At 37.1% G+C, this 24,524-nt stretch overlaps 2 protein-coding genes across 2 annotated transcripts; both read right to left on the bottom strand.

The window, feature by feature from the left end:
- On the bottom strand, positions 1-17,333 carry LOC111798587 (importin subunit alpha-4). The gene is made up of 11 exons (XM_023681831.1): positions 17,327-17,333; positions 6,074-6,572; positions 5,448-5,544; positions 5,276-5,367; positions 5,040-5,171; positions 3,311-3,496; positions 3,046-3,209; positions 2,280-2,358; positions 2,006-2,134; positions 1,657-1,784; positions 1-742 (listed from the first exon to the last, which is right to left on the bottom strand). Exons 2-11 carry the CDS (start codon positions 6,290-6,292, stop codon positions 358-360), a joined length of 1,611 nt encoding a protein of 536 aa, XP_023537599.1. The 5' UTR covers positions 6,293-6,572; positions 17,327-17,333; the 3' UTR covers positions 1-357.
- LOC111798588 (transcription factor bHLH149-like) lies at positions 15,331-16,507 on the bottom strand. Its single transcript, XM_023681832.1, has 2 exons — positions 16,349-16,507; positions 15,331-16,148 (listed from the first exon to the last, which is right to left on the bottom strand). Exon 2 carries the CDS (start codon positions 16,100-16,102, stop codon positions 15,518-15,520), a length of 585 nt encoding a protein of 194 aa, XP_023537600.1. The 5' UTR covers positions 16,103-16,148; positions 16,349-16,507; the 3' UTR covers positions 15,331-15,517.
- Positions 17,334-24,524: the final 7,191 nt, after the last annotated feature.

A 24,524-nucleotide genomic window follows, 5' to 3' on the forward strand; every position in this document is an offset into this window, starting at 1 on the left:
TGAATAAAGCACCAATTACCGTTCTAAAAATCGATGATTCGATCTCCCGTCCTAGTTATAGAAGAACAGACCAATATGTATATATGTTCTGTATAAGTACAAAGTCAAGTTTTGGATAAGGAAAGGAAAAGGCTTGCCATAGATAACGCTGGCTGACCAAAAAGAACAAAGAAAAACAAAACTCCAGAGAAGTAACAGCCGTGGACCAGATCAAAAACCCTGACCCTTGTGAACCACAAACACGAGCTAAGCAAATATAAAAACTTGAAGCTTCACTACACCAATCAAGAACCAAACAAGAACAAGCCACCTACAAATCATTTGATGCAACACTTCCTTCTCAACCTACTACACATTTCACCCGAACTTGAACCCACCAGGTGGAACATTTGGCTGGTCTGTACCAAATGCAAACCCCGGTTGATTCACGTCTCCGTTCTGCTGCGGGTTCTGCTCTGGCTCCTCGTCTTCTTCCGCCCAGTATCTCTCCAACATCTTCACTGCCTTCTCGTAGATCTCGTTGTTGTCGTGAGTCTGCAAGTTTTCAATCTTATCGAGTCCCTCACATTCGTCAATGGCTTGAGCGTAGATGTTTACTCCTCCGTTCATTCCCATGTCCTTGTCAGCCTCGCCGACCTTCAGGATGTTATCGAGCCCCTCCAGGCATACTGTCACGATCCGTGGGTCTGGACAGGTCAAAAGGTCACAGAGTGGTTTGATGCAACCTTGAGTAACCAGATACCTGTATCAAATAATGATTATGCTAAACCCACAGCTTTGTCCAGCAAAAACACTGCTAAAGTTATGCAAATGAGTCAATGATCAATGCCAGACAATCTGCTGATGAGCCTGTTATCTACTATACTAGACCAGGAGCACATTTACAGATAGTGAAGGGTATAAAAACCGCAAAACGCTCTTCGGAGAAGTGCTTTTGAGGATTTGGATCATATCATACGGGGGCTGTCGATTCAGGTATTCGACTTGTTATAGTTTGGCATGTTTGTCTTATAACAAAGATTGTCCCCGGATGATGGATAATGTAACAGCCTAAGTCCACCGCTAGCAGATATTGTCTTGTTTGGACTTTCCATTTTGGGCTTCTCCTAATCGTTTTTAAAACACGTCTACTATGGAGAGGATTCCACACCCTTATTATAAAGAATGCTAAGTTCTCCTCTCCAACTAAGATGGGATCTCACAATCCATCTCCCTTCGAGGTCCAGCATCCTCGCTGGCACTCGTTCCCTTATGCTGGCACTCGTTCCCTTCTCTAATCGATGTGGGATCCTCCAATCCACCTCCATTCGGGGCCCAACGTCCTTGTTGGCACAAGGCCTCGTGTCCAACCCCTTCAGGTTCAGCCTCCTCGCTGGCACATCGCCCGATGTCTTGCTCTAAAACTATTTGTAACAGTTCAAGCCCACCGCTGGCAGATATCATCCTCTTTGGACTTTCCCTTTCGAGTTTCCCCTCGAGGTTTTTAAAATACGTCTACTAGGGAGAAATTTCCACACCCTTATAAAGAATGTTAAGTTCTCCTCTCTAACCGAGGTGGGATCTAACAGATAAGATCCTGCTTCTTCATTTTGGTATGAGAGTTTATACAGCGGAGTAAATCATAACACGCCAAGAACTAAACAAACTGTTTCTTACTGAATCTGCTGATGAGATCCTCCGGAGGTGGCATTGGAAATAGCCCACCCAGCCTCCTTCTTGATGTCAAATTCTGCATGTTGAAGGAGATGAACAAGAGGAAGGACAATATTTGCCTCAATAACTGCCTGCACATACCGCAATTCGACATTATAATCATGTTGAACAGACAGACACCTCGAACGTTTTACTAAGTTTCAGTGACATTTCTTCTAAGTAACAACCCACAAACCCGATGAGAAAACCGATTCTTCATGTCACGGACAACTTGCAAACGCAAACAAACAAGGACCAAACTCGGCCATTTTCTTTCAAGAAACCGAAACTATAGCCGAAGGCAATTGGGTACCTGTATCTGAGCTCTATTTCCTGCAGTGATGTTGGAGATTGTCCAACAAGCTTCTTTCTTGATGCTTTTTTTGTGGTTTTGAGTGAGAAGTTGATAGAGATTAGGTAAAACTTGGTTGTCAATCACAAACTGGAAAAGGAGGAAAAAAATCATCAGCAAAGTCAATGAAATTTACAAGAAAAAGCAGATTTACAGGACAAGATTAGCAAAATGATCAATGCATCAAGAAATTAAACTAATGGAAAGGCCATCAATAAACAATTTATGCAGGTACCTGTGTCTGGGCATCATCACCAGTAACGATGTTTCCGACCGTACGAAGAGCTGGCACCAAAACCGACGGCGATTGGTGGCTAACAGGAACAAATTTTGTTCAGTAACAAATAAAAGAACAGAAACAAATTTTGTATGATCACTAAGAGCAAAGGCATTGATATGTTCTAGCACTCAGTACTATTAATTAATGAGGAGCCGGCGCCTCGTAACGGCTCAAGCCCACCGCTAGCAGATATTGTCCTCTTTGGGCTTCCCCTCAAGGCTTTAAAACACGTCTGCTAGAGAAAGGTTTCCACACCCTTGTAAAGGGTGTTTCGTTCTCCTCCCCAATGAACGTGGGACTCTCACAATCCACCCCCTTTGGGGCCCAGCGTCCTCGCTGGCACTTGTTCCTTTCTCCAATCAATGTGGGACCCCCACCAAAGCCACCCCCCTTTGGAACTCAGTGTCCTCACTGGCACACCGCCTCGTGTCTACCCCCCTTCGAGGAACAGCCCCCTCGCTGGCACATTGTCCGATGTCTGGCTCTAATACCATTTGTAACAGCCAGAGCCCACCGCTAGCAAATATTGTCCTCTTTGGGCTTTCCCTTTCGGGCTTCCCCTCAACGCTTTAAAATGTGTCTACTAGGGAAAGGTTTCCACACCCTTATAAAGGGTGTTTCGTTCTCCTCCCCAACCGATGTTAGACTCTCACAGCCTCGGTTATCAAAAGTCTAAGAATTAATGTGTTTGTTTGAGAACTTAAAAGATACACGAACTTACAGCAAAAGTTCTACAAGTCTAGGACAAACTCCTGCTTCTATTACAGCCTGAATTTTTTCGTTCGGGCCGTCTGAAAGGTAGGAGAGAGCCCAGCAGGCGTCTGTTAGAACTTCTTCATCATTCAAGTGAATCAGTTGCCTGAGAATTGGTAAAGCAGGTTTCACCTGAGTAAATGCAAGTTAATCACCAACAAGGTTCATGATAATGGAAAAGTATATGTTACAAAGTTGGATCCGGAATCGACAAGGTCGAATGAAATATAAACCTGTTCAAAGGGTGTGGGAGGCTTCCCACGACAGAAATTAGATAAAGTCCATGTTGCATTCCTCAGCATGGATAATTTCGAGTGCTCGTTTAGTTGGGAAAGTAATGGCACGAGTGCACCGTGGCTAAGAACAAGATCCCGACAAGTGGGAGAGTCGCCAGCAACATTACCTAAGGCCCACACAGCCTGTGCAAGAAAATAGAAATCACTGTATTAAACAAATCAGCATGCCTCAATACTCTTTCAGAGCACTATTAATTGGCTGATGCTTTATCTGAACGTATGTCGGAGAGGAGCACCCAAACCCTCTATCGTTTCGGGTCCGGTGGGAAAGCAAGATTAAGAACAGACTTACCAAATGGCAAAGAGTTAAATTCACATAACTCAATATCTAATTTCAAGTACTCCAACTTATTATATTTCTGTCTTCAAAATCCCTATTTCCTTGGAAAAAGCTCTTCAAAGACTTTCTACAGCATGCAAGGATGACTTTGATGCCAAAGATAGCCACAACAGCTTATCGATTCAAATACGGTAAAGCTCCCTATTGATAATACATGCAGTTGGGTAATGATAATTGTAACTTAATTTTTGCTCTAATGGCCCAAGCACACCACTAGCAGATATTGTCCTCTTTGGGCTTTCCCTTTCGAGCTTCCCCTCAAGGTTTTTAAAATGCGTCTACTAGGGAGAGGTTTCCACACCCTTATACGGAATGCTTCGTTCCCCTTTCTAACCGATGTGGGATCTCACAATCCACCCCCTTGAGGGCCAGCGTCCTCGCTGGCACATTACCTGGTGTCTGGCTCTGATACCATTCGTAACAGCTCAAGCCCACCGCTAGCAGATATTGTCCTCTTTTCGCTTTCCCTTTCGGGCTTCCCTCAAGGCTTTTAAAACACGTCTGCTAGGGAGAGGTTTCGACACCCTTATAAAGAATGTTTCGTCCTCCTCCCCAACCGATGTGGGATCTCACACAACTATCTTTTCAAAGTAGCTTTGGAGATACCCAAATGACAAGGCACGGCCGCTAGTCATGTTATCACCAGAAACTAGAAAGTACTTATCTATTCCATCAAGCTGGTGTCCTCTTGATATGAATACCAGAACTATAAACCCCAGGGATTACATAAAGAAAGACGAGCATCTTCTAAACTTGTTTTAAAGTTTTTAAGGCATAAAAAATGGGGAGAAAATTAGATATCGAAAGTCGCTCTGTTGTTGCCTCCTTTCTTGATCCATATGCCAATGCTAGTAATCGAAATAGCAAGATAAACAACCATGGGATCAATGAACAACAAGCTGAAAATTTGACTGAAAGATAATGAGAAACTTGAATTACTAAAGTTATCGAAAATATCAGCACCTTCTATCCTTCAACGGACGACAAAAGAATCTGGAAATTACCGAATTGAATACACGTAAAGGTATCATTTTCTCCTGTAAATTAAAATCTATACTTCCTCACCCTGCAGCTCACACCCACTCTTTCTACATTTAACAGCTCAATGACTGAGTGCATTTGACCTAGAAATGGAATATTTTCACCCTGTTTCGTATGCAGTTATTACCCCCTACAGGTTTTCACAAACAGACTAAGCGCCTACGTATAATCTCCCTCAGCTAGAGAAGCTTGGCTCGCTTTTTCGAAAGTTTATCAGTTCATGATGCCAAATAAAAGCTACTGTCATTGCAAAAAGAAGAGGAAAAAGAAAGAATCCGTGCCAACCTGCTCCCTGACATCGTCACTGCCTGAGCTCAAAAGTTGTACGAAAATAGGCACAGCACCATGGTCAATGACAACTCGTGTATGCTCCGATGTTCCAGATGCAACATTGGTCAAGGCCCATGCAGCTTCAAACTGCATCCATTCAGATCGTAAATCGTATTAGTATCTTCAAATCATTCAACTAAAACCAAAAGGTACAGAATGGAAATAGAACAAAATGTTTCAAAGAATCCAACTTGCAACTGAGGTAGATCATGCCTTCCAAGAAATTCCACGAACTTAGGAACTACACCAGCTTTAATCACTTCATCAATTGGCGGGCTACGCTCTGCTCATAAATCAAATCAAGATTGAACCACAATGGATATTAAAAGGAAAAAATTTCAGTCATTTTAACAACAAACTTACCAATAGATAATAGCTTTCTAAATTGAGTAGTGGATTCCAGCTGAGCTGCTGTATCAGCAGACCACACTCCTTGTACCAACACAGGAATACTCTCCAACTGACAGTGCCAAGCAACAAAAAATCAGATCAAAAGAATTATGCTGTTCTTCATTGTCATTTCATGGCTGCTGAACCTTTCATTGAATTAGCAAGAACAACGGGGGAATACAACAATCATAATGACATGTGCTTGCGATTCCCCATCGTGAAATAACATCCAAACCTCCTATAGAACCAGGGTCCAAAGATCTACGTATGCTAGTTCAACACTAAAAACAACCCACTTCAACAGTGACTCGTGCAAATAAAAGATCAGAGAAATTTCATTTGTTTCAATGAAAAAAATGGAAATCGCATCCAAAACACTTTCCCCCCGGTTCAAAACTATTGCTTAACGAATCTACTCGACAACCCAGAATCAGATTTGACAAAATCTATGAATCAGAATCCAAATTGGCAGTATAATCCACCATTTCGGCATAAACCCAAATAAGAATGAACCAAATCAAAGAAACCCCACATGAGAAGAATGACAAAAACAACTCCGATCAATTCAAATCACAAAAAAAATGGATGTAAAACCATACGCGCTTCTCGACGACGGCGGCATTCTGAGCAGCATCGAGCAATTGCTGGGAATGCAAGAGAAGCCCTTCTCTCCTCTTCTTCAGCAAGTTATCCTCGCGCTTGTTCTTCCTGATCTCAACCAGATTATCCTCTCTCCTCCTTCTAGCCTCATCGGCATCCACACCGGTCTTGTAAGACTTCTTACGGACATCGGTTCGCGTGGTGGGTCGGAGAGACATTGCCGGCGGTGAAGTGGGTTGTTCTTCGATGAGAAATGGGGTGGCTCGAAATTGAAACCAAAGCGTGTGGGGGAGGATTTGAGGGGTTGGGGTTGGGATTGAGCTGTTTTTGGTCCGGCTTTTTGCTTTGCTGTTGTGTGCGTGAGCGAAATGGGCAGCCTCTGGTTGGCAATTTGGTGGATGGATTGATGAATCGATGAAATGGGTGAATGAATTGATGGATTTGTTGAGACTTTGGAGGAAACAGGAACAGCCCTTACAGTCAATTTGTTTTGAACTTCTTTTCTTCTCTTGCAACTCCCATTTTACTCTCTCAATTTGTTTAACTTAGTGTTTTAAAAAAAAAAAAATGTGTTAAATTACCTATTTACCCTTTGGTTTTGTTGTTGGGACTCTTCGACCTGTAGTCATATAGTTTAGGACACGACCCTGATAGAATCACACGTAAGCATGCAATTTAAACTTTTTTTTTTTTTAATTTAGCTTAAATTTAGGGGTATTCGTGTGACCTGATAGCACGATCAACTTGGATTGTTCAACTTAAACGGTAAATATTAGGTTCGATTAAATTATTTTTTGTTGGGCTGAATTTTTTCGTAAACTAAAAATTTGGTTCGATTTGCAAGTCGACATTTTTTTTTTGTCGGGACCCGAAATAAGGTTACAATTCAACTCAATATGTAAACGTCATGTATTATTTGAGCAGTGTAGACTTAAGTATTTTAAAAATATCGAATGTAATAGTACAAGTCCACCGCTAACAGATACTGTCCGTTCTTTCCTGTTACGTGTCGTCAGCTTCACAATTTTAAGACATGTCTACTAATGAGAGGTTCCCGCACTCTTATAAGAAATGTTTCGTTCTCCTCTTCAACCGATGTGGAATCTCACAATTCACCTCCCATGGGGGTCAGCGTTCTCGCTGGCACATCGCCTAATGTTTGACTCTAATACCATTTGTAATAACCCAAAGCCCATCAATAACATATACTGTCCGCTTTGACCCATTACATATTGTCATTAGCCTCATTACTTTAAAATGTGTCTGCTAGAGAGAGGTTTCACGCTCTTATAAGGAATGTTTCATTCACCTCTTCAATCGATGAACAGATATTGTCCGCTTTGACCTGTTACATATTGTCATTGACCTCGTTATTTTAAAATGCGTCTGCTAAAGAGAGGTTTCACGCTCTTATAAGGAATGCTTCATTCCCCTCTCCAATCGATGTTGGATCTCACACCGAAAAAATTAGAAGCACCTTTTGATTAAATAATTGAGGTTCCAACAGTTAAATTTACTCGAGTAAATATATCGATATTTTTGTAAAATATTTTGTTTTGTTTTTTATTTTTTATTTTTTAGTTCATATTTTAAATTAAATAAAAAATAACAATAATAATAATTTTAAAACAATAAAAACGACACAATGTTGACCATATTTTCAAAATTTATTAAATAATAAATTAAAAATTAAAATAAAGATTTTTCCCTCCAATTATTTAAACTGGAATCCCCGCAACCAAACACCCACCCAGAAGCTTGGAATTCGCAACCTGTCAACGTCCATTCTCTGTCTACGCTTTTTGAACCCTTAATCACAACCGTACATCAAACCTCATTCTCTTTTTCCTCATCCAACGATTACAGATTTACGGTCGCGATTTCTCGTCCACATTTGAATTTCTGCGAACTGCCACATCGGATTCCAGCTTAATGTGGACCCGATTTTGCATCGTAGGCAATCACAGCCGCCAGCGTTTCTGTTACTGTCGGGTTAAGTCCGCAGTCCCACGTCCTCGTTCGTCGCGTGTAGTCCAGACGCGGTCTAGACTTAATTAAGACATATTTAACCCACTAATTATCATTTTAAAAATGGGTTAAAAAGGATAATTTAAATATTAATTACTAATTTATTATGGAAACCGTCCAAAATTACAAAAATACCCTTATAATTAAAAAAAAATTATTAATCCAAAAAAAAACCCATAAAATAAACATAAAATAAAAAAATATTTATTAATATGGATAAAAATTATCTATTAACATCTAATATATTATTTACGAACGTTTACATATTTACTTTTAAAATATTTTTATTAATTTAGGAAATGATCATGAGTTTATAATCAAATAATACAGTGTACGGGGTCTTTTGGGAGACACAAAGCAAAGCCATGAGAACTTATGCTCAGATAATATCATACCATTACCATTGTGAACACAAAGCAAAGCCAAGAGAGCTTATGCTCGAACAATATTATACCATTGTGTAGAGTCGTCTTCGTCTAAATCTAACAAGAATTAGCTATTAAACACTCAACTTCCTCGTTAAGTTAGATAAGGCGCACCAATTTCCGTGTACACACGGCCGCAGCAAATCATTTCCACACTATGCTTGATTTTATAACCCCCGCAGACTCTGGAATCTCGCCAGAGTTTTCAAGGAGTCGAAGAAGCAGCAATGGCGGGAAGTTCATCGAGATCGGCATTCCGGTGGCCGGAATTCGAATTTTCCATCAGATCTTCCATATTCCGGTGGACCGATGTCCTCTCCTCGCTTTTCTCATGGAACTGGAGCTCCGCCTGGTTTCGCCGTTTGCCTCGCGGCCTTCTCAACACTCCGGTTGTCGACGACCTCGTCTGGTCCGTCATGACCGCCTTCGAATCCGTCGCCTTAGTCTCCATGATCGGCTTCTTCTTCGTCTTCTACGGCTGCAACTTGTAATCTCTATGCACGCACTCCTCTTCCGCCCGGCGATTGATTCCATTTCCATCACTTGTCGCTTCCTCAGCGACGATTAAAACCGCATTATCTGGTAAGATCAACAACGAATCGTTATAGCACATAGTATGAGATTCCTTTGTTTGTTTGGTTAATTTATTGATTTCCTTTTCGATTTTTGCATTCTCTTATTGATTAAGGTTTTGTTGAATCTGTTAGTGGGACCGTAATTAGTACGAACCCTAAGTTGCTTAATCTCCTTCAAATCAGTAGTCAATTCATTAGGCAATTTGTAGAATGTTCTTGTTGATTGTACATAGGAATTATTTTAATTTTGAAATTCAAATGCTTCTTTTCCTGGATTTATATTTCATATATAATCATTATAAATGGAAATGTGAAAATCATGGTACGTAATTTCATATAATCCAATTGCGGAAGAAAACGGCCAAAAAAAAAAAAAAAAAAAAAAAAAAAANAAAAAAAAAGAGACAGCTATCGCTTATTGTTAGAACCAAGCGCGTATAATTTAATGGATGCACGTTAAATCTTAATGGCTAAGGATTTTATTTATTTGATATTAGTTTAAATTATTTATTGTGGCTGGTTGAATTTTTTTTTTTTTTTTTTTTTTTTTTTTTTTTTTTTTNTTAAATTATAAGCTTGCTATTTTTTTATATTTAAAATCTAGTGAATTTTAGACAGAAAGTTTACTTTTAAAGAATATTTTTAAAACTTTCCATTTTTAAAAATTTTAAACTTTCTTAAAATTTTCAAAAATATCTATTAACTTTTTTAAAAAAATATTAAGGAATTTTTAAATAATATTAAAAAGTTTTAATATAATCGGTGAGATATCTCGACATTCAATAAGAATTTTCTTATATATATATATATATATATATATATTTTTTTTTTTTTTTTTTTTNTATATATATTGTTTGAAAATCATTTCATTTTTAAAATTTCTTTCAATTTGGGTAAAAAAAAAGGTATGAATTTTAGTTAAATTCGAAAATAAAAATAATTTCTTTTAACGAATATTCAAGGTCAAAATAGCTAAATAAAAATATTCATAAATTTTATATTTTATTTAAAAAAATATCAATAAATAATATCTTTTTAACTCTATATTAGAGAATTGTTTGTATTTTATTGGTATTTATTTATAAAAAAAATTTACTGTTAAAAATGTGTTATCATTTCTATGCACATAGATAGGTAATTGACGGGTGACGATTTCTCACAAATTGTGGTGTGTAACGATGGTTTGAGACGAACTAGGGCAGCTATGATAGTTTCAATTGAGACGTAGTGACGATCTTCAAAGGAATTTCATAAATTCTTCATCAAAATAGAGGTAGTGAGATTCAATTTCGTTCTAAACCAAGAGATGAAAAATGCTTGTAGCATCATTTTGATCGTCTTGCTGAAAATTGTTTTGAATCGATTGCGTTTGTAAGAATTATGGTGATTTGTCAAAAAAAAAAAATTTCGATTTTCACCAATGGGTTAGATCCGACCCTTAGCTTGTCTCGTTGACATGAACCTATTTTAAAATATATATATTCATTGGGCTATTTTATAATTTGAAAATAGAAAATGTGCTATTAAAACCTTATAATCAATAAATAAATAAATAAATAAATATATATATATATATATATATATATATATATATATATACACGGCCACACATGCCGCCTGCAAGTACATGTTTAAACATCTGTGGCACAACTGACTCGTCTCTATACTAGATTAAATCATTCAACTCAACCTTGCCTCTACTCGAGACAAAGTCTCTCAATGCAACGTCACATCCCATCGTCTCATCTTGATTCCCAATTAACATGATCCATATATCTTGACGTCATCCCAAGTCACGGAGTGTCATTGGTTATCGCAACTCACTTGATCATACCATCGAGAACGGACCCACATGTCGTTCCTTCCATCTAGACATTCCAAACATCCATCCATCAAGATTCTATCGAAACATTGGCCCTCATGTATCCACGCATTGATGTAGATAAGTTCCAACATGACTATCTCCATTATTTCCAACTTAAATCATCCTTCATCTTTTCTTTAGACAAACTCTGTATTCAGAAAATTCAAGCATCAAAACATTTCACGTTCTAGAAACTATGATAATAATTGTCGTATATAATGCGACATACATAGAACTTTGCGCGTACAACATTTGATAATATTACGGAAAATTAATGAGTTCAAAACTTAATCGTGAAACAGCTATAGATTCAAACGACATGGATAAAAATCAATTAATTCAGCATCCGAGAGTAAAATAAATCAGAGATTCACTCTGCACAAGTTTTAGAGGCGAATCAGTTACTATTTCTTTTACAGGTTTCGGTTTACAATTTAGGGTTTTGTCCCATGAACCCAAAACCGAACCAAGTCAGTTCAGATTCAGAAAAATGAACTCAAACCAACCCGAAAAGCTAATCCAACCCAACCCAGCCCTCATAGTTTGGGTTGGGTTGGTTCAGGTTGTCGGGTTATCGGGTTGAATGTACACCCCTAAGGATTCAGGTGCATCTTTTCACGCTGAGGATTAAAGCATCCCCAATGTCTTCTGCTGAATTTACCGAATCATTGTCATCTTCCGATTTGTGATTCTGCTTCCTCTTTGTACAATCTACCCAAAAGTGACATTTTCCTCCACAACTCCAACACTTAACGTTTGGTTTGTTTAGAGATTCTCCTCAGTTCCTTGATTTTGATCGCCCATTATTTGGGACCTTTGATTTACTTCTTCCCCTTCGATCAACACTGAGAGCATTGTCTAATGAATTTTCGATTTTCCATTTGTAAATACTTTCGCTAAGAACTACATCTCGAATTTCATCGAACTTCAGTTTATCAAATCCTTGTGGATTACTGATCGTAGCAACAACAGTATCCCACGACTCGGGTAAAGATGACATCAAAATAATTAACATAATATACCGAGGGTATTTTGGGAAGAAAAAAAAAAAAACCCTAAAACCCTAAATATAAAACATTTTTGGATATTTTTGTTTTTGGGTATTTATTTATAATTATTAATTAATATTGTAGAGTCGCTTTCCCCTTTGTAGCGTCTCTTTTTGGAGTGTGCTATCTTGTATTGTATGATGTAGAGGACATTGCCAAATGTAGGGCTGATTCGGATTTTGTTAGTGGGCCCATGTGTTTTGTCGTTTATTGCAATGGTTGGGCCCAGCCCAATATTGATGGGCCCAAGTGAGGTGGGCTTCGGCCCCAAGTTGGCCCACTCAAAAAGTAAGTGGAGTAGATGCCTCCATTTGTTTTGTCGTCTTCCTCTTTAATCATAGCATCTGTCCATTTCTACAATTAAAATATTCACATGCTCCTTTTTATTTATTTTTTTTTTTCATAATTTTATCCAAATATATAAAGTTTTAATATTCTTATATTATTCATTTTTAAGCTAAAATAACAAAATAAACGATCAGATAGAACGGTTGGATTGTTGCAGGTTGAACCTTGATTTACACTTGTCGGGACTTTTATGAATTTTCAAGCACGTACGAGAGTAGAACTAGAGATGTTCACGACGTGGTGTGAGGACAGGGAAGCCTTCCCTGTCTCCGACCCTTGCCTCTTATTTCATGCTCATCGTATAAAGCAGGAGCTGTATGTGACTAAAATCTCACGTACGGTTCTGGGACAGAGATTCTTTGAATGGAATAACGAACGACAGTAACAGATGTCGCCTCGATTCGAAGGAAATTATGCAAAAGCCCTACGAATTTATTAAAAGTGGGAGATGTTAGATGAACACGACTCTCCACAATGGTATGATATTGTCCACTTTGAGCATAAACTCTCATGGCTTTGCTTTGGGCTTCCCCAAGAGGCCTCAAGCCAATGGAGAGAGTATTCATTGATTATAAACCCATGATCATTCTCTAAATTAGCCGATGTGGGACTTTCATCATCCAACAGGGGAAAGTCGGGGATGGACAATGTAGTCTCTGTCTCCAACCCTGTTTAGCTAACGAGGAAAAATCTCTCTCCAACCCGACCCCACGAATTAAATGGATATCTTCAAATAGGGAGACTGTGTATATCATGCTAATATCGACGTCGCGGTAAATCATCGATCAGTACACATGTCACAGATTAAAAAAATGTTATAAATTCAAAATTGAAAAAAAAATGTTATAAATTCAAAATTGAAAAAATTGTTAAAAGGTGTCAAAGGTCAAATATTTAAATTTTTTTCGAAGGAAAAAAGACATAAATAATTTAAAAAATAATAAATATAAAAATAATGTTGGAATTTGAGTAGCGAATAAAGTAGTGTAAATAGTGAGGCGACATATTAAATGTTAAATAATAATAATAACACGACAAGTGTTAATCATTACCGGCTGTCACAGACAGGCACCGTTACAAAATTGACATGTGGCATGTCTTATTGGAACACGTTTTGTCTCTTGATTGGTGATTTTGTTAGCTGACTGCGCCAATTTCCAAAGCTATTTTACAGTTTTTTTTTTTGTTTTTTTTTTTGGACAATTCCTAATTCTTTATATTTATTTATATAATGTGAAAAAAATGGGCCAATTCAAAATATTTTTCTTAAAAAAATAAATTAATTAGTGTTTTTTTTTTTTTTTTTAATTTGACTAGAAATATCCATATAATTTATCGGGACTCGCTCTCGAGCGAAAAATCCTTGTTTTGGAGAATGGTGAAGGTAGTAGAAGATTTATCTACGCTGACTAAACACAGCCGAATTTCTCCCGACCCAATTTCTCGTCCCACCTCGATTTATACTTGCTTTCTGTTGTTTATTTGCATAACTACATTGAAAATAACATTAGAATATTGAAATTTTAATTTTTAAAAATTATGCCGGTAGAATATTGTAGTGTTTCATGGCTAAAAAACGCGTAAAATAACCGAGGTTGTACATGGGTTAGGTCGAGTTGGGTTAAAAACATATTTTAAGACTAACTTAAAATTTCGAATTCGTTGGACTGATGTCTGAAACAACCAAAATAGAGTTCACAATCCAACTTAACCCGGTATATCAACGTTACATTAATAACTAAAATTTTATAAAATTTAAATATTAAACATTTATAAGTCACAACACATCATTAAAATCGGCTACCAATGTTCAACCCTAAACCCTATTCGCCTATTTCTTGAGTCGTTGAACTAAAATAAAATAAAATAATAATAATAATTTATTCGATGACGATGATATTTAATTCTACGAGCGAATAAATTAATTTTAAAAAATGTATAAAAATGAATGGACTCGAGAGAGGGGGATTAAATGGATCACATGGATGCACGTTGAACATGGGATATGTATAAGAACGCCAATAAAAAACAAATGAGAATAAGACGAAATCATTTAAAAGAAATTTTCAAAACTGTTTTTTTTGTTTTCTAATAAAAAGTTATATGTTTTTTTTAACATGACAGGCTGTAGCTCGAAAAACGATATGACACACGACTAACATACCGACAGATAATGGTAGAACACGCACGTGTTAATTTATTCATCTCATATATTGTGCTTTTGTCTCTCGAATATATGTGTCGTTATAATTTATATTTAAGTTTTTTTTTTATAATAATTATCATGAAAAATAATTATAATGTGAATATATATATTTTTAATTTCTATTTATGAGTGTGAATCACAATCCTATTATTCTCATTTGATTGATTATTATCGTAATCTTTTGTTTTAAATTAAATATTTTGATTTTTTACTTTTGACTTCTCCGGAAGGTCTCATACAATGTAGATGTATTCCTTGATTATAAACTCATGATCATTCCTTAAATTAGCCGATGTGGGACTTTCATCCAATACCTCCCCTCGAACAAACTTAACCGAGGCTCGACTCTTCTTCTTTTGGAGTCTTAGTCATTTTTTACCATGCCTTTGAGGTGCCTCGACTCCTTTTTCTATCTTTTGTGAGATTTTCATCCAACACCTGTCACCTATTTCAATTTTCATGTCGAGATTGGGCTAAGGATTTTATGAAAATTCTGTGTGGATTAAGTATGTGTATACAAACATAAAGCGAGGAAAGGACGGGACGGAGCAAAGAAAACAATCTACATCCTCAATCATATTGAGCTTATGAGAAAAATCTCTCTCTGTTTCCTTTTTTATTTACAGTTAAATTATGGTTAATACCAAAATTTTATTAAAGTGAAAATTGAAAAAAACAAAAAAGAAATCAAAAGTTTGGATATAGAACTATGAAAATTGAGAGAAATGTAGAGACTAAAATTTGATTAAGAAAAGAAAAGAAAAAAAAAAAAAGAGGGAATAAATTTATAATTTAACATATACAATAAGATACATGAAACATCTAAACAAATAGAAATATATCCGCCGGGAAAAAATAAATTGGAGAAAAAAAAAAACCACGGCGGCGATTCTGATTTCCGAGTCTGTGAAACGGTTATCGACCTCAAGAATCGTTCGAGATCCCGAGTTAGTTACTTTGAGCTCCGGCGAGGAGTTCGACCAACGCTGCCATGGCTCTTACCTGCATCTCTAAAGCAGAGATGTAATCGGTTGTTTCTTCCAGAAGGTTCGGGAATGAGAGTTTACGGCAACCTGGAACTAACCGGCCGAGAATTTTCACCTTCCTCTGCACTGCCGGCAACTTCTTATTTTTCTCGCTCTTCGTCTCCGCCATACGCGACGGTTTACGGCCGATCAATTTCTTCGTCCTCCGACGCCTCGCGAGCCTCTGGCGGAATCGGCTCGCTAGAATGGCGCGACTCCAACGAGTCCTCCCCTTGGCTACGGCGGCAAGAACGCAATCCGCGGTTTCGCGAACTAATCGTCCGTTGATTGGAGATCCTGCTTGCGCCGAGGACCGCCGCCGACTGACTTGCCGGATCGCTTCCACGAGCTTTGAAGAGTAGATCTGTTGCTCGACCTCTGTCCTCCACTTCCGTTCTCTGCCTTCCGCACAAACATCGGAAGCAATTTTTCGGCGCTTATTCGGCTGCTGCAACAACCTTCTCGAGTTCTTCGATTCCTCAGCGTCTGAAATCGGAGCGTCGTCCATATACAAACCAATCGAAAACCAAATCTCTTATCTATTCAGTTACAATCTGCTAAAGAAACAAAATACAAAAACCATCACAATTTGAACAAAACCTACTAGTCTACCAGCGATAGAATCAATCTCAGAATCCAGAAGTACAATCGCATCATGAAGAAACAAAAAAACACAATAACAACAGGAAAAACAACATTCCACTAGAATCAAAGCAGAGTATACATCAATTGAGATAAAAGATATGAACAATACCTTGAGGATGTAGAATGTGTGAAGGATTTGGAGGTTGAAATGTGAGAGAAATTGATGTGAGTTTAGAGAGAGAAACAGAGAAGCAGAAGAGAGAGAGGGGAGGATTCAAAACAATCACGGGAGATCACGCGCGGTGAGTTCTTCGAACACGTTCAATTGCTTCTCTCCTTTCTTTCCCCCTTCTTTCCATTTATATACATCTTCAATTCCCACTTTAATAATTTTTTTCCCTTTTTTTTTTTCCTTTTTGTTAAACATTTAAATTTTATTTTATTCCCAAATTTATTTTTGAAAAAAGATTAAAACTCGAAAGTCTATTAAATATAAAATAAAATTCTTATTATTATTTAATTTTAGTGATTCTAGGGACTCCGCACCCGGATGGCCCCAACATTCCCTTGTGTCTCCTGCAACATAGTTACGTTACTTAGTGAGAGAGGTACTGCTTTGATACCATTTGTAACGACCCATGCACAGAATTTGAATCAGAATTCAGAATCTAGATTCGACACCTGATGCATTCGGTATTGTTACTTACTGGGAGAGGTACCGCTTTGATACCATTTGTAACAACCCATACCCAGAATTTGAATAAGAATTCAGAATGTAGATTCGAGACCTGATGGCTTCGGTATTGTTACTTACTGGGAGAGATACTGCTTTGATACCATTTGTAACGACCCATGCACAGAATTTGAATAAGAATTCAGAATGTAGATTCGAGACCTGATGGCTTCGGCATTGTTACTTACTGGGAGAGGTACTGCTTTGATACCATTTGTAACGACCCATACCCAGAATTTGAATAAGAATTCATAATGTAGATTCGAGACTTGATGGCTTCGGTATTGTTACTTACTGGGAGAGGTACTGCTTTGATACCATTTGTAACGACCCATACCCAGAATTTGAATAAGAATTCAGAATGTAGATTCGAGACCTGATGGCTTCGGTATTGTTACTTACTGGGAGAGGTACTGCTTTGATACCATTTGTAACGACCCATGTCCAGAATTCATAATCTTGATTCGGCACCTGATGACTATGGCATTCCCCTGCGATATGGTTACGTTACTTACTAATCGCTTCTAAGAGTAAAGACTCGAGTTAAGTTACTTACTCATCGCTTCTAAGAACAAAAACTATTCCAACAGACTAACACTGAGTCATTCTAACATGTTTTGTCCTTACTCACATGTATCATATAAAAATCTCTAGGAGGTCACTCTCCCCCTACCCGATAGTTATATGCAGTAAGTAAGCCGTTGTTGCCTTTTGCTTACATTCCCATATAACACCAATTTCAATTTCTCAAATCTTGCTTTCAAAACTCTTATTCGAAATCTCTCTACCTCAATTTTCTAAAACTTTCTTCTCGAACCGGGGCCAGAGGCTCGAACATACATCGCTTGGCCGTAAGCAACACAAGAACAAATAAACATAACTCACTTGTTGTTGGGAAGTGAGTGCCGCACAATCGCAAGCCTACTGCCATCAAAGTACGATTGTGACTTCTGGAAGGGATGCATTTATTAGATAAAACGTCGACGTAGGCTCTGCTCGTTGCTCTAATGATTCATGATAACTCGACGGATCGCACGGTCATCGTGCCGGCTACACATCATTCAAATTTCTGCCCTATCAACTTTCGATGGTAGGATAGTGGTCTACTATGGTGGTGACGGGTGAAGAAGAATTAGGGTTCAATTCCAGATAAACAACTACCTATCGAAATTGAGCCACAAAATAGGAAAGTACACCTTATTAGTATCCTATTTTTACTATGGATTTCATTGGACAGTCTCAGTTCATTCATGTATCTCTGGTTCAATCGGTGTAACATAATTAAAAAAGAATTAAAAAATATATATATTATTTAAAATTCAAGACAAAAATAGAAATTAAATAATTTTTTATAAAAGATTTGTTGGTCTTTTTTTATATTTATATTATTTAATTTTATGATTATAAAGTAGGGTTTGTTGAATGCTTTTATTAATCTTGGACCTAACTCAACAAGCAAACAACTTTATTAATTATATAATTTATTCATTAACATTAAAAAAAATATATACGTCTATTTTTAAATAAATAAATATATTTGTGTTATTACATATATATATATATATATATATATATATATATATAAAAGAAATTAAAATTTTTTATTAAATAAACAAAAATAAAATATCAACATAATTTCTTAACTAATTAAAGGTATCTCATTTTTTCTAATTGCTAATTATATTTATTGACTTTAATTAGATTATGTTTGATACTAATTATATTTATTGACTTTAATTAGATTATGTTTGATCTTAGACAAATTTGATGCTCTTGTTACATCAATGTTTAAAAAATAGTCCGAAAGTCTAACCAACTAGCACGGGAAAGCTTAATATAAGATAATTAGCGATACCCGACTAGGTAACTTTGAAAACCCGACTAAGTTAACCTATCACTGAATCCGTTCATATCTGATTTGATTCTGGGGGTGTATTCTAACCTAAATGAAACTTGAAGATTAGGAAATGTGAGAAAAAAGAAAGAGAGGTGTTCATGGGTTGAGTTGGGTCATATCGACTCGAGACATTTCTTAGACCCAACCCAAATATTCGGAACGGTAAATTTATCAGCTCAAGCAACCTTTAGTAAATGATGAACCCAATCCAACCATAAAATAATTAGGTTGAGTTGTGTTGGTTTGAGTTGTTCTTGTTATTTATTATTATTTATTATTTTTAATACAAGTAAAATATTAATAGGTAAACTGTGAGGTTGACGGCGATATGTGATGGACCAAAACGGACAATATCTGCTAGCAGTGAGTTTGAACTGTTACAAATGATATCAGAGCCAGACATCAGGCAGTATGCCAGCAAAGACGTTGGCTCCCAAGGGGGTGGATGAGTTTGGGTTGTTACAAATGATATTAGAGCCAGACATCGTGCAGTGTGTCAACAAGAACTCTGGCCCCGAAGGGGGTGGATGAGTTCGGGTTGTTGTAAATGGTATTAAAGCTAGATATGGAGCGGTGTGCCAACGACCCAAGGGGTGGATGAGTTTGAGCTGTTACAAATGATATCAGAGTCAAACACCGGGTGGTGTGTCAGCGAGGAAGCTGGCCCCCCAAAGAGGATGGATTGTGCAATCTCACATCGATTGAAGAGGGGAACAAAACATTTGTGTGAAGATGAGTTTAGGCTGTTACAAATGATATTAGAGCCAGACACCGGACGATGTACCATTGAGGAAGCTACCCCAAAAGAGGATGAATTGTGAGATCTCACCTCGGTTGAAGAGAGAAACAAAACATTTCTTATAAGGGTATGAAAACCTCTCTTTAATAGACGCATTTTAGAATTGTGAGGTTGATGGTAATACGTAACAAGCCAAATTAAACACACCCGCATGCGCTCACACGCACACGCACATAATTTTAAAAGAACTCACGAACCATGTTAGTTCTGTTCAATCCAAACTAATTTTAAAAGAACTCATGGACCAATCCGACCCATAAAATTTTTATTTTCTTGACCAAGTTCAACTCGAGTTAGGTTGATCGAATTTTCTGAACACCCGACACGTAGTTAGGTGGGAAGAGGACATATAATGTTGGTTGCTAAGTTAAAAAAATAATGGTTGGGAAAGAGAAACCAACTAAAACAAGCACAACCTCACTTTGTCTCCATGTCGTGTCTTCAAAGCCAGGCAATTCCAATCTTTTAATATTAAAAAATTGTTCTTTCTTAATGATTAATGGATCATAATATATACTTATTTTATGCTTAAATTATCCATTTAATTTGTTTAATTAATATGGGTTGGTCAAATAATCTTATAAGATCATCCATACTAGTACAAATAATTAATATTTGAATATGTGGACGATAAATTGACGTTTTTTTTTATATGGTTAAGACCGAAAAAAGTGGGTTTTGAAGCGGGTAAGAATTGATGATAAAGACGATATGCGAAAGTTTTTCCACACCCTTATAACGAATGTTTTGTTTCTCCCTCCAACCGAGGTGAGATCTTACAATCCACCCCCTTGGAGGCGCAGCGTCCTCGCTAGCACACTGTTCGGTGTCTAGCTTTGATACCATTTGTAACAGCCCAAGCCCACCTCTAGCACATATTATCTGCTTTAGCTTGTTACGTATTGCCGTCAACCTCACAGTGGGACGTCTGGGGAGAGGTTTTCACACCCTTATAAGGAATGTTTTGTTCCCCTCTCCAACCGATATGAGATCCTACAATCCACCCCCTTGGAAGCTCAATGTCCTTGCTGGCACACAGCTCGGTGTCTAGCTTGGATACCATTTGTAACAACCCAAGCTCATCGCTAGCACATATTATCCCCTATGACTCGTTACGTATCGCCGTCAGCCTCACAATGAGTTTGGGGAGAGGTTTTCACACCCTTATAAGGAATGTTTTGTTCCCGTCTCCAACCAATGTGAGATCTTACAATCCACTCCCTTGGAGCCCAATGTTCTCGTTGACACACTGCTCAGTGTCTAACTCTAATATCATTTGTAACAGCCCAAACCCACCGCTAGCACATATTATCCGCTTTGGCTCATTACGTATCGCCGTTAGGCTCACGGTTTTAAAACGCATATGCTAGAGAGAGGTTTCCACAAACTTATAAGAAATGTTTCGTTTCCCTCTCCAACGGATGGATCTTACCATCAGAGTCTCAAAATTAAAGCAACATGTAAGAATATATATATCAGAATTGGCAGAAACAGAGAATATAATTCCATCCCTAGTCTCATTTATCTAACGGAAAAAAAACGTTCTCCACTCGCTCTCTCATTCTCCATCTAAACAGGGAATCTTTTCCCTGCTCGGGGCAGGTCCCACGAGTTAAACGAACATCTTTAACTAAAACATATAAACCCATTCGTTTTTTCTTGTCCCGAGCGTATTATAATAATAGAGAATTAGGGATGTGTTGGCAAGCACTAATAGGGTGTGGATAAAATTTAGTTGGTCATATGAAAGGCAATGATTAGTGGTGATGTTAGCCAAATGAGCAAAGGGAAAGAGAAGCATGTGGTTGTTTTTGTTTATGTTTTGATGCCACTTTCAATCATGTGGGTGTATGTATGTATTCTTTCTTTCTCTTTTGGATTCTTTTCATTTTATTTTATGATTCTCTTTTAAAGATGTGGCATGCTTTCCTCCACATTAATTCATTTTTTTTGATATTTCGATATCCCGAAAGTTTAATTTCTTAACTAGGGTTAAATTTCGCTGATCGTGAAAGGGTCAATCCCGAAACCAAGAGGTACTAACTAAGAGCTGAGTACTCACCGAACCGCGGGAGATAGTTGTCCATCATACGACTCACCAACTTCGCTTGCCTCTATGGGAGGTTCGCTCCAAATAGTTTTAACTTCTTAACTAGGGTTAAATTTCGCTGACTGTAAAAGGGTCTATCCCAAAACCAAGAGGTACTAACTAAGAGTTGAGCCCTCACCGAACCACAGGAGATAGTTGTCCATCATACGACTCACCAACTTTGCTTGCCTCTTTGGGAGGCTCGCTTCGGACAATTTTAACTTCTTAACTAGGGTTAAATTTCGCTGACCGTGAAAGGGTCTACTCCTGAAACCAAGAGGTACTAACTAAGAGCTATGCCCTTTCCGAACTGCATGAGATAGTTGCCCATCATACGGCTCACCAACTTTGCTTGCCTCTATGAGAGGCTCGCTCCGGACAGTTTTAACTTCTTAACTAGGGTTAAATTTCGCTGACCGTAAAAGGGTCCATCCCGAAACCAAGAGGTACTAACTAAGAGCTGAGTCCTCATCGAACCGCGGGAGATAGTTGTCCATCATACGACTCACCAACTTCACCTGACTCTATGGGAGGCTCGCTCCGGACAATTTTAACTTCTTAACTAGGGTTAAATTTCACTAACTGTGAAAGGGTCCACCCCTGAAACCAAAAGGTACTAACTAAGAGCTGAGTCCTCACCGAACCTGCCGGAGATAGTTATCCATCATACGACTCACCAACTTCATTTGCCTCTATGGGAGGCTCGTTCCGGACAGGTTTGGAAACTTACACTACACGGCTCTATGAAAAAAGGGTTTGGTGGGTTAGTAACGTTTTTCCTTATTTGTTTGAAGAGAAATGCGAGACGAACAAGGAACTCGTCTTTTTCGACTAGGAAATGCGAGATCAGCTCATCCAAACTCATCCAGTTTATAGTTTACATCGAGTTATCAACTTATTTGAGTTGAGTTGAATTAAAATAAATGAAAACATTCGGTTATCACCATACAAACGTCAAATATTCTTAATTTTTTTAAAACTAAGGTAGGGTTGTAACCATATTTTCCAGTTGGTTGGGTTGACACGACCAAAAAAATGTCAGTCCACAACCCGATAAAAATATAATTATGTTTGGGTTCGATAGTCCACTTTGTCGAATCATATGAACATCTTTCTCAACCGACCCTATATTTGTTAGAAAATAACCAAATTTTATCGGATGTCATTTAAATGTTTAATTCAAAATCGAAGCTCGATAAAAAAATCATCCTCGACTTAGAAATCGACTCGAGTAAATAAAATGAAGTCATACTGAATCTGAACCGATATTATTTTATAATATGTTTTGTCTCTTTGCTTTTATTTAAAATAATTTAATTCTCATTCTTGCCTTCAACTTGCAAGCTACCAATAAAACTTAGACAAATATTTAAATATATAATATAATGTTTTATATAAATTATTAAAAATCAGACAACTTTAATTTACTTTTAATTTCAACTTTAAATTTGTCACGAGAGGGGTTTTCCACGTATATAATAAATTTATAAAAATTACGTCAAATAGCTTATTAAAATAGAATCAATATATATTTTTAATTATAAAAAAAGTTAGATTTTTGAATTTTCACTCATGGAAAAAATTTAAAAAATTTATCATTTATTTATTATCCATTAATTTTTTTTTTTACAAATAATATTTGTTTTCATTTTATATAAACTAATTGATTTTAAATCTTTTAATTAAAAAGACTATAATTATAAAAAAATTAAATACATTTAGGATATTGTATTAGATTAATTAATTGAATAAATTTAACTTATTTTATTAGTAGATAGTTAATTAATATTTTTCACAAAAGTTAATTAAATATTTATTATGTTAACAATAAAAATGATTTAAGCAAATGAAACCATATTTATCAAATTAAATAATAAAATGAAACATCTCAGCTGCTAGCACATATTTTTCCTCTTTGAGCTTTTTCTTTTGGGCTTCTCCTCAAGGCTTTAAAACGCATTAGGGGAAGGTTTTCACACCCTTATAAATGGTGGTTTGTTCTCCTCCCCAACCAATGTGGGACATCACAATCCACCTCCCTTCGAGACCCAACATTCTCGTTGGCACTCTTTCCTTCCTTCAATCGATATAAGACCGCCCCCAAATCCACCCCCTTTGGGGCCTAGCGTCCTTACTGGCACACCGCCTCGTGTCTACCCCCATTTGGGGAACAACGAGAAGGTTGGCACATCGTCCGGTGTTCGACTCTAATATCATTTGTAACGACCTCAAATTAAGTAGAAAATTTCGAGTTGTTACATAAAAAGTAAGAGGAAAAAAAAAGTAAGAGTAACTAATAATTTGTCAATTAGGGATGTTCATATGACTCGAGAGCTTATTAACCTAAACTATCCTACTAAAATCATAAAAATTGGGTCGGGTTACATTTTTTTTTTCGAGTTTGGGTTGGGTTTGAAAAATTCAAAATTTAGGACAGTGAACCCGACCTACCCAAAAATAGGGTTTGAACTCAATTCAAATGTATCATACTTGTAAGATTATTATGAAAATTAAGAATATTTGACATTTGTAACTAATGTTAGTGATGCATGGTGACATGTGAATGTTTGATATTCGAGCGTTTTACGAAATTTTAGTAATTAATGTAACATGTATCGTAGATAAACAGTGCTTAAAAACAACAACCGGACAACTCAGCTCAACCCAACCCAACCCAACCCAATCTAAGAATAGATGGTTGAATTGGGTTGTGATCTCTATTTGGGTTATTCGGGTTAATTCAACTCAAAATTTCGGGTTAATTCAAAAGATTTTCTCAACCCAACCCGTGTAAACCCGAGTTGACAAATAATTGCTTATCCAATCG

This window comes from Cucurbita pepo, chromosome LG07 (genome assembly GCF_002806865.2).
Source record: "Cucurbita pepo subsp. pepo cultivar mu-cu-16 chromosome LG07, ASM280686v2, whole genome shotgun sequence".
NCBI lineage: Eukaryota > Viridiplantae > Streptophyta > Magnoliopsida > Cucurbitales > Cucurbitaceae > Cucurbita > Cucurbita pepo.

Bases quoted from the DNA above. Each gene is read 5' to 3' on its own strand.
- LOC111798588 (XM_023681832.1), bottom strand. From the start codon at position 16,102: ATGGACGACGCTCCGATTTCAGACGCTGAGGAATCGAAGAACTCGAGA.
- LOC111798587 (XM_023681831.1), bottom strand. From the start codon at position 6,292: ATGTCTCTCCGACCCACCACGCGAACCGATGTCCGTAAGAAGTCTTAC. The intron at 3,497-5,039 runs GTTGGCACGGAT...TTTCTTGCACAG, and splicing joins GTGACGATGTCAGGGAGCAG to GCTGTGTGGGCCTTAGGTAA. The intron at 2,135-2,279 runs GTACCTGCATAA...CTCCTTTTCCAG, and splicing joins GTGATGATGCCCAGACACAG to TTTGTGATTGACAACCAAGT.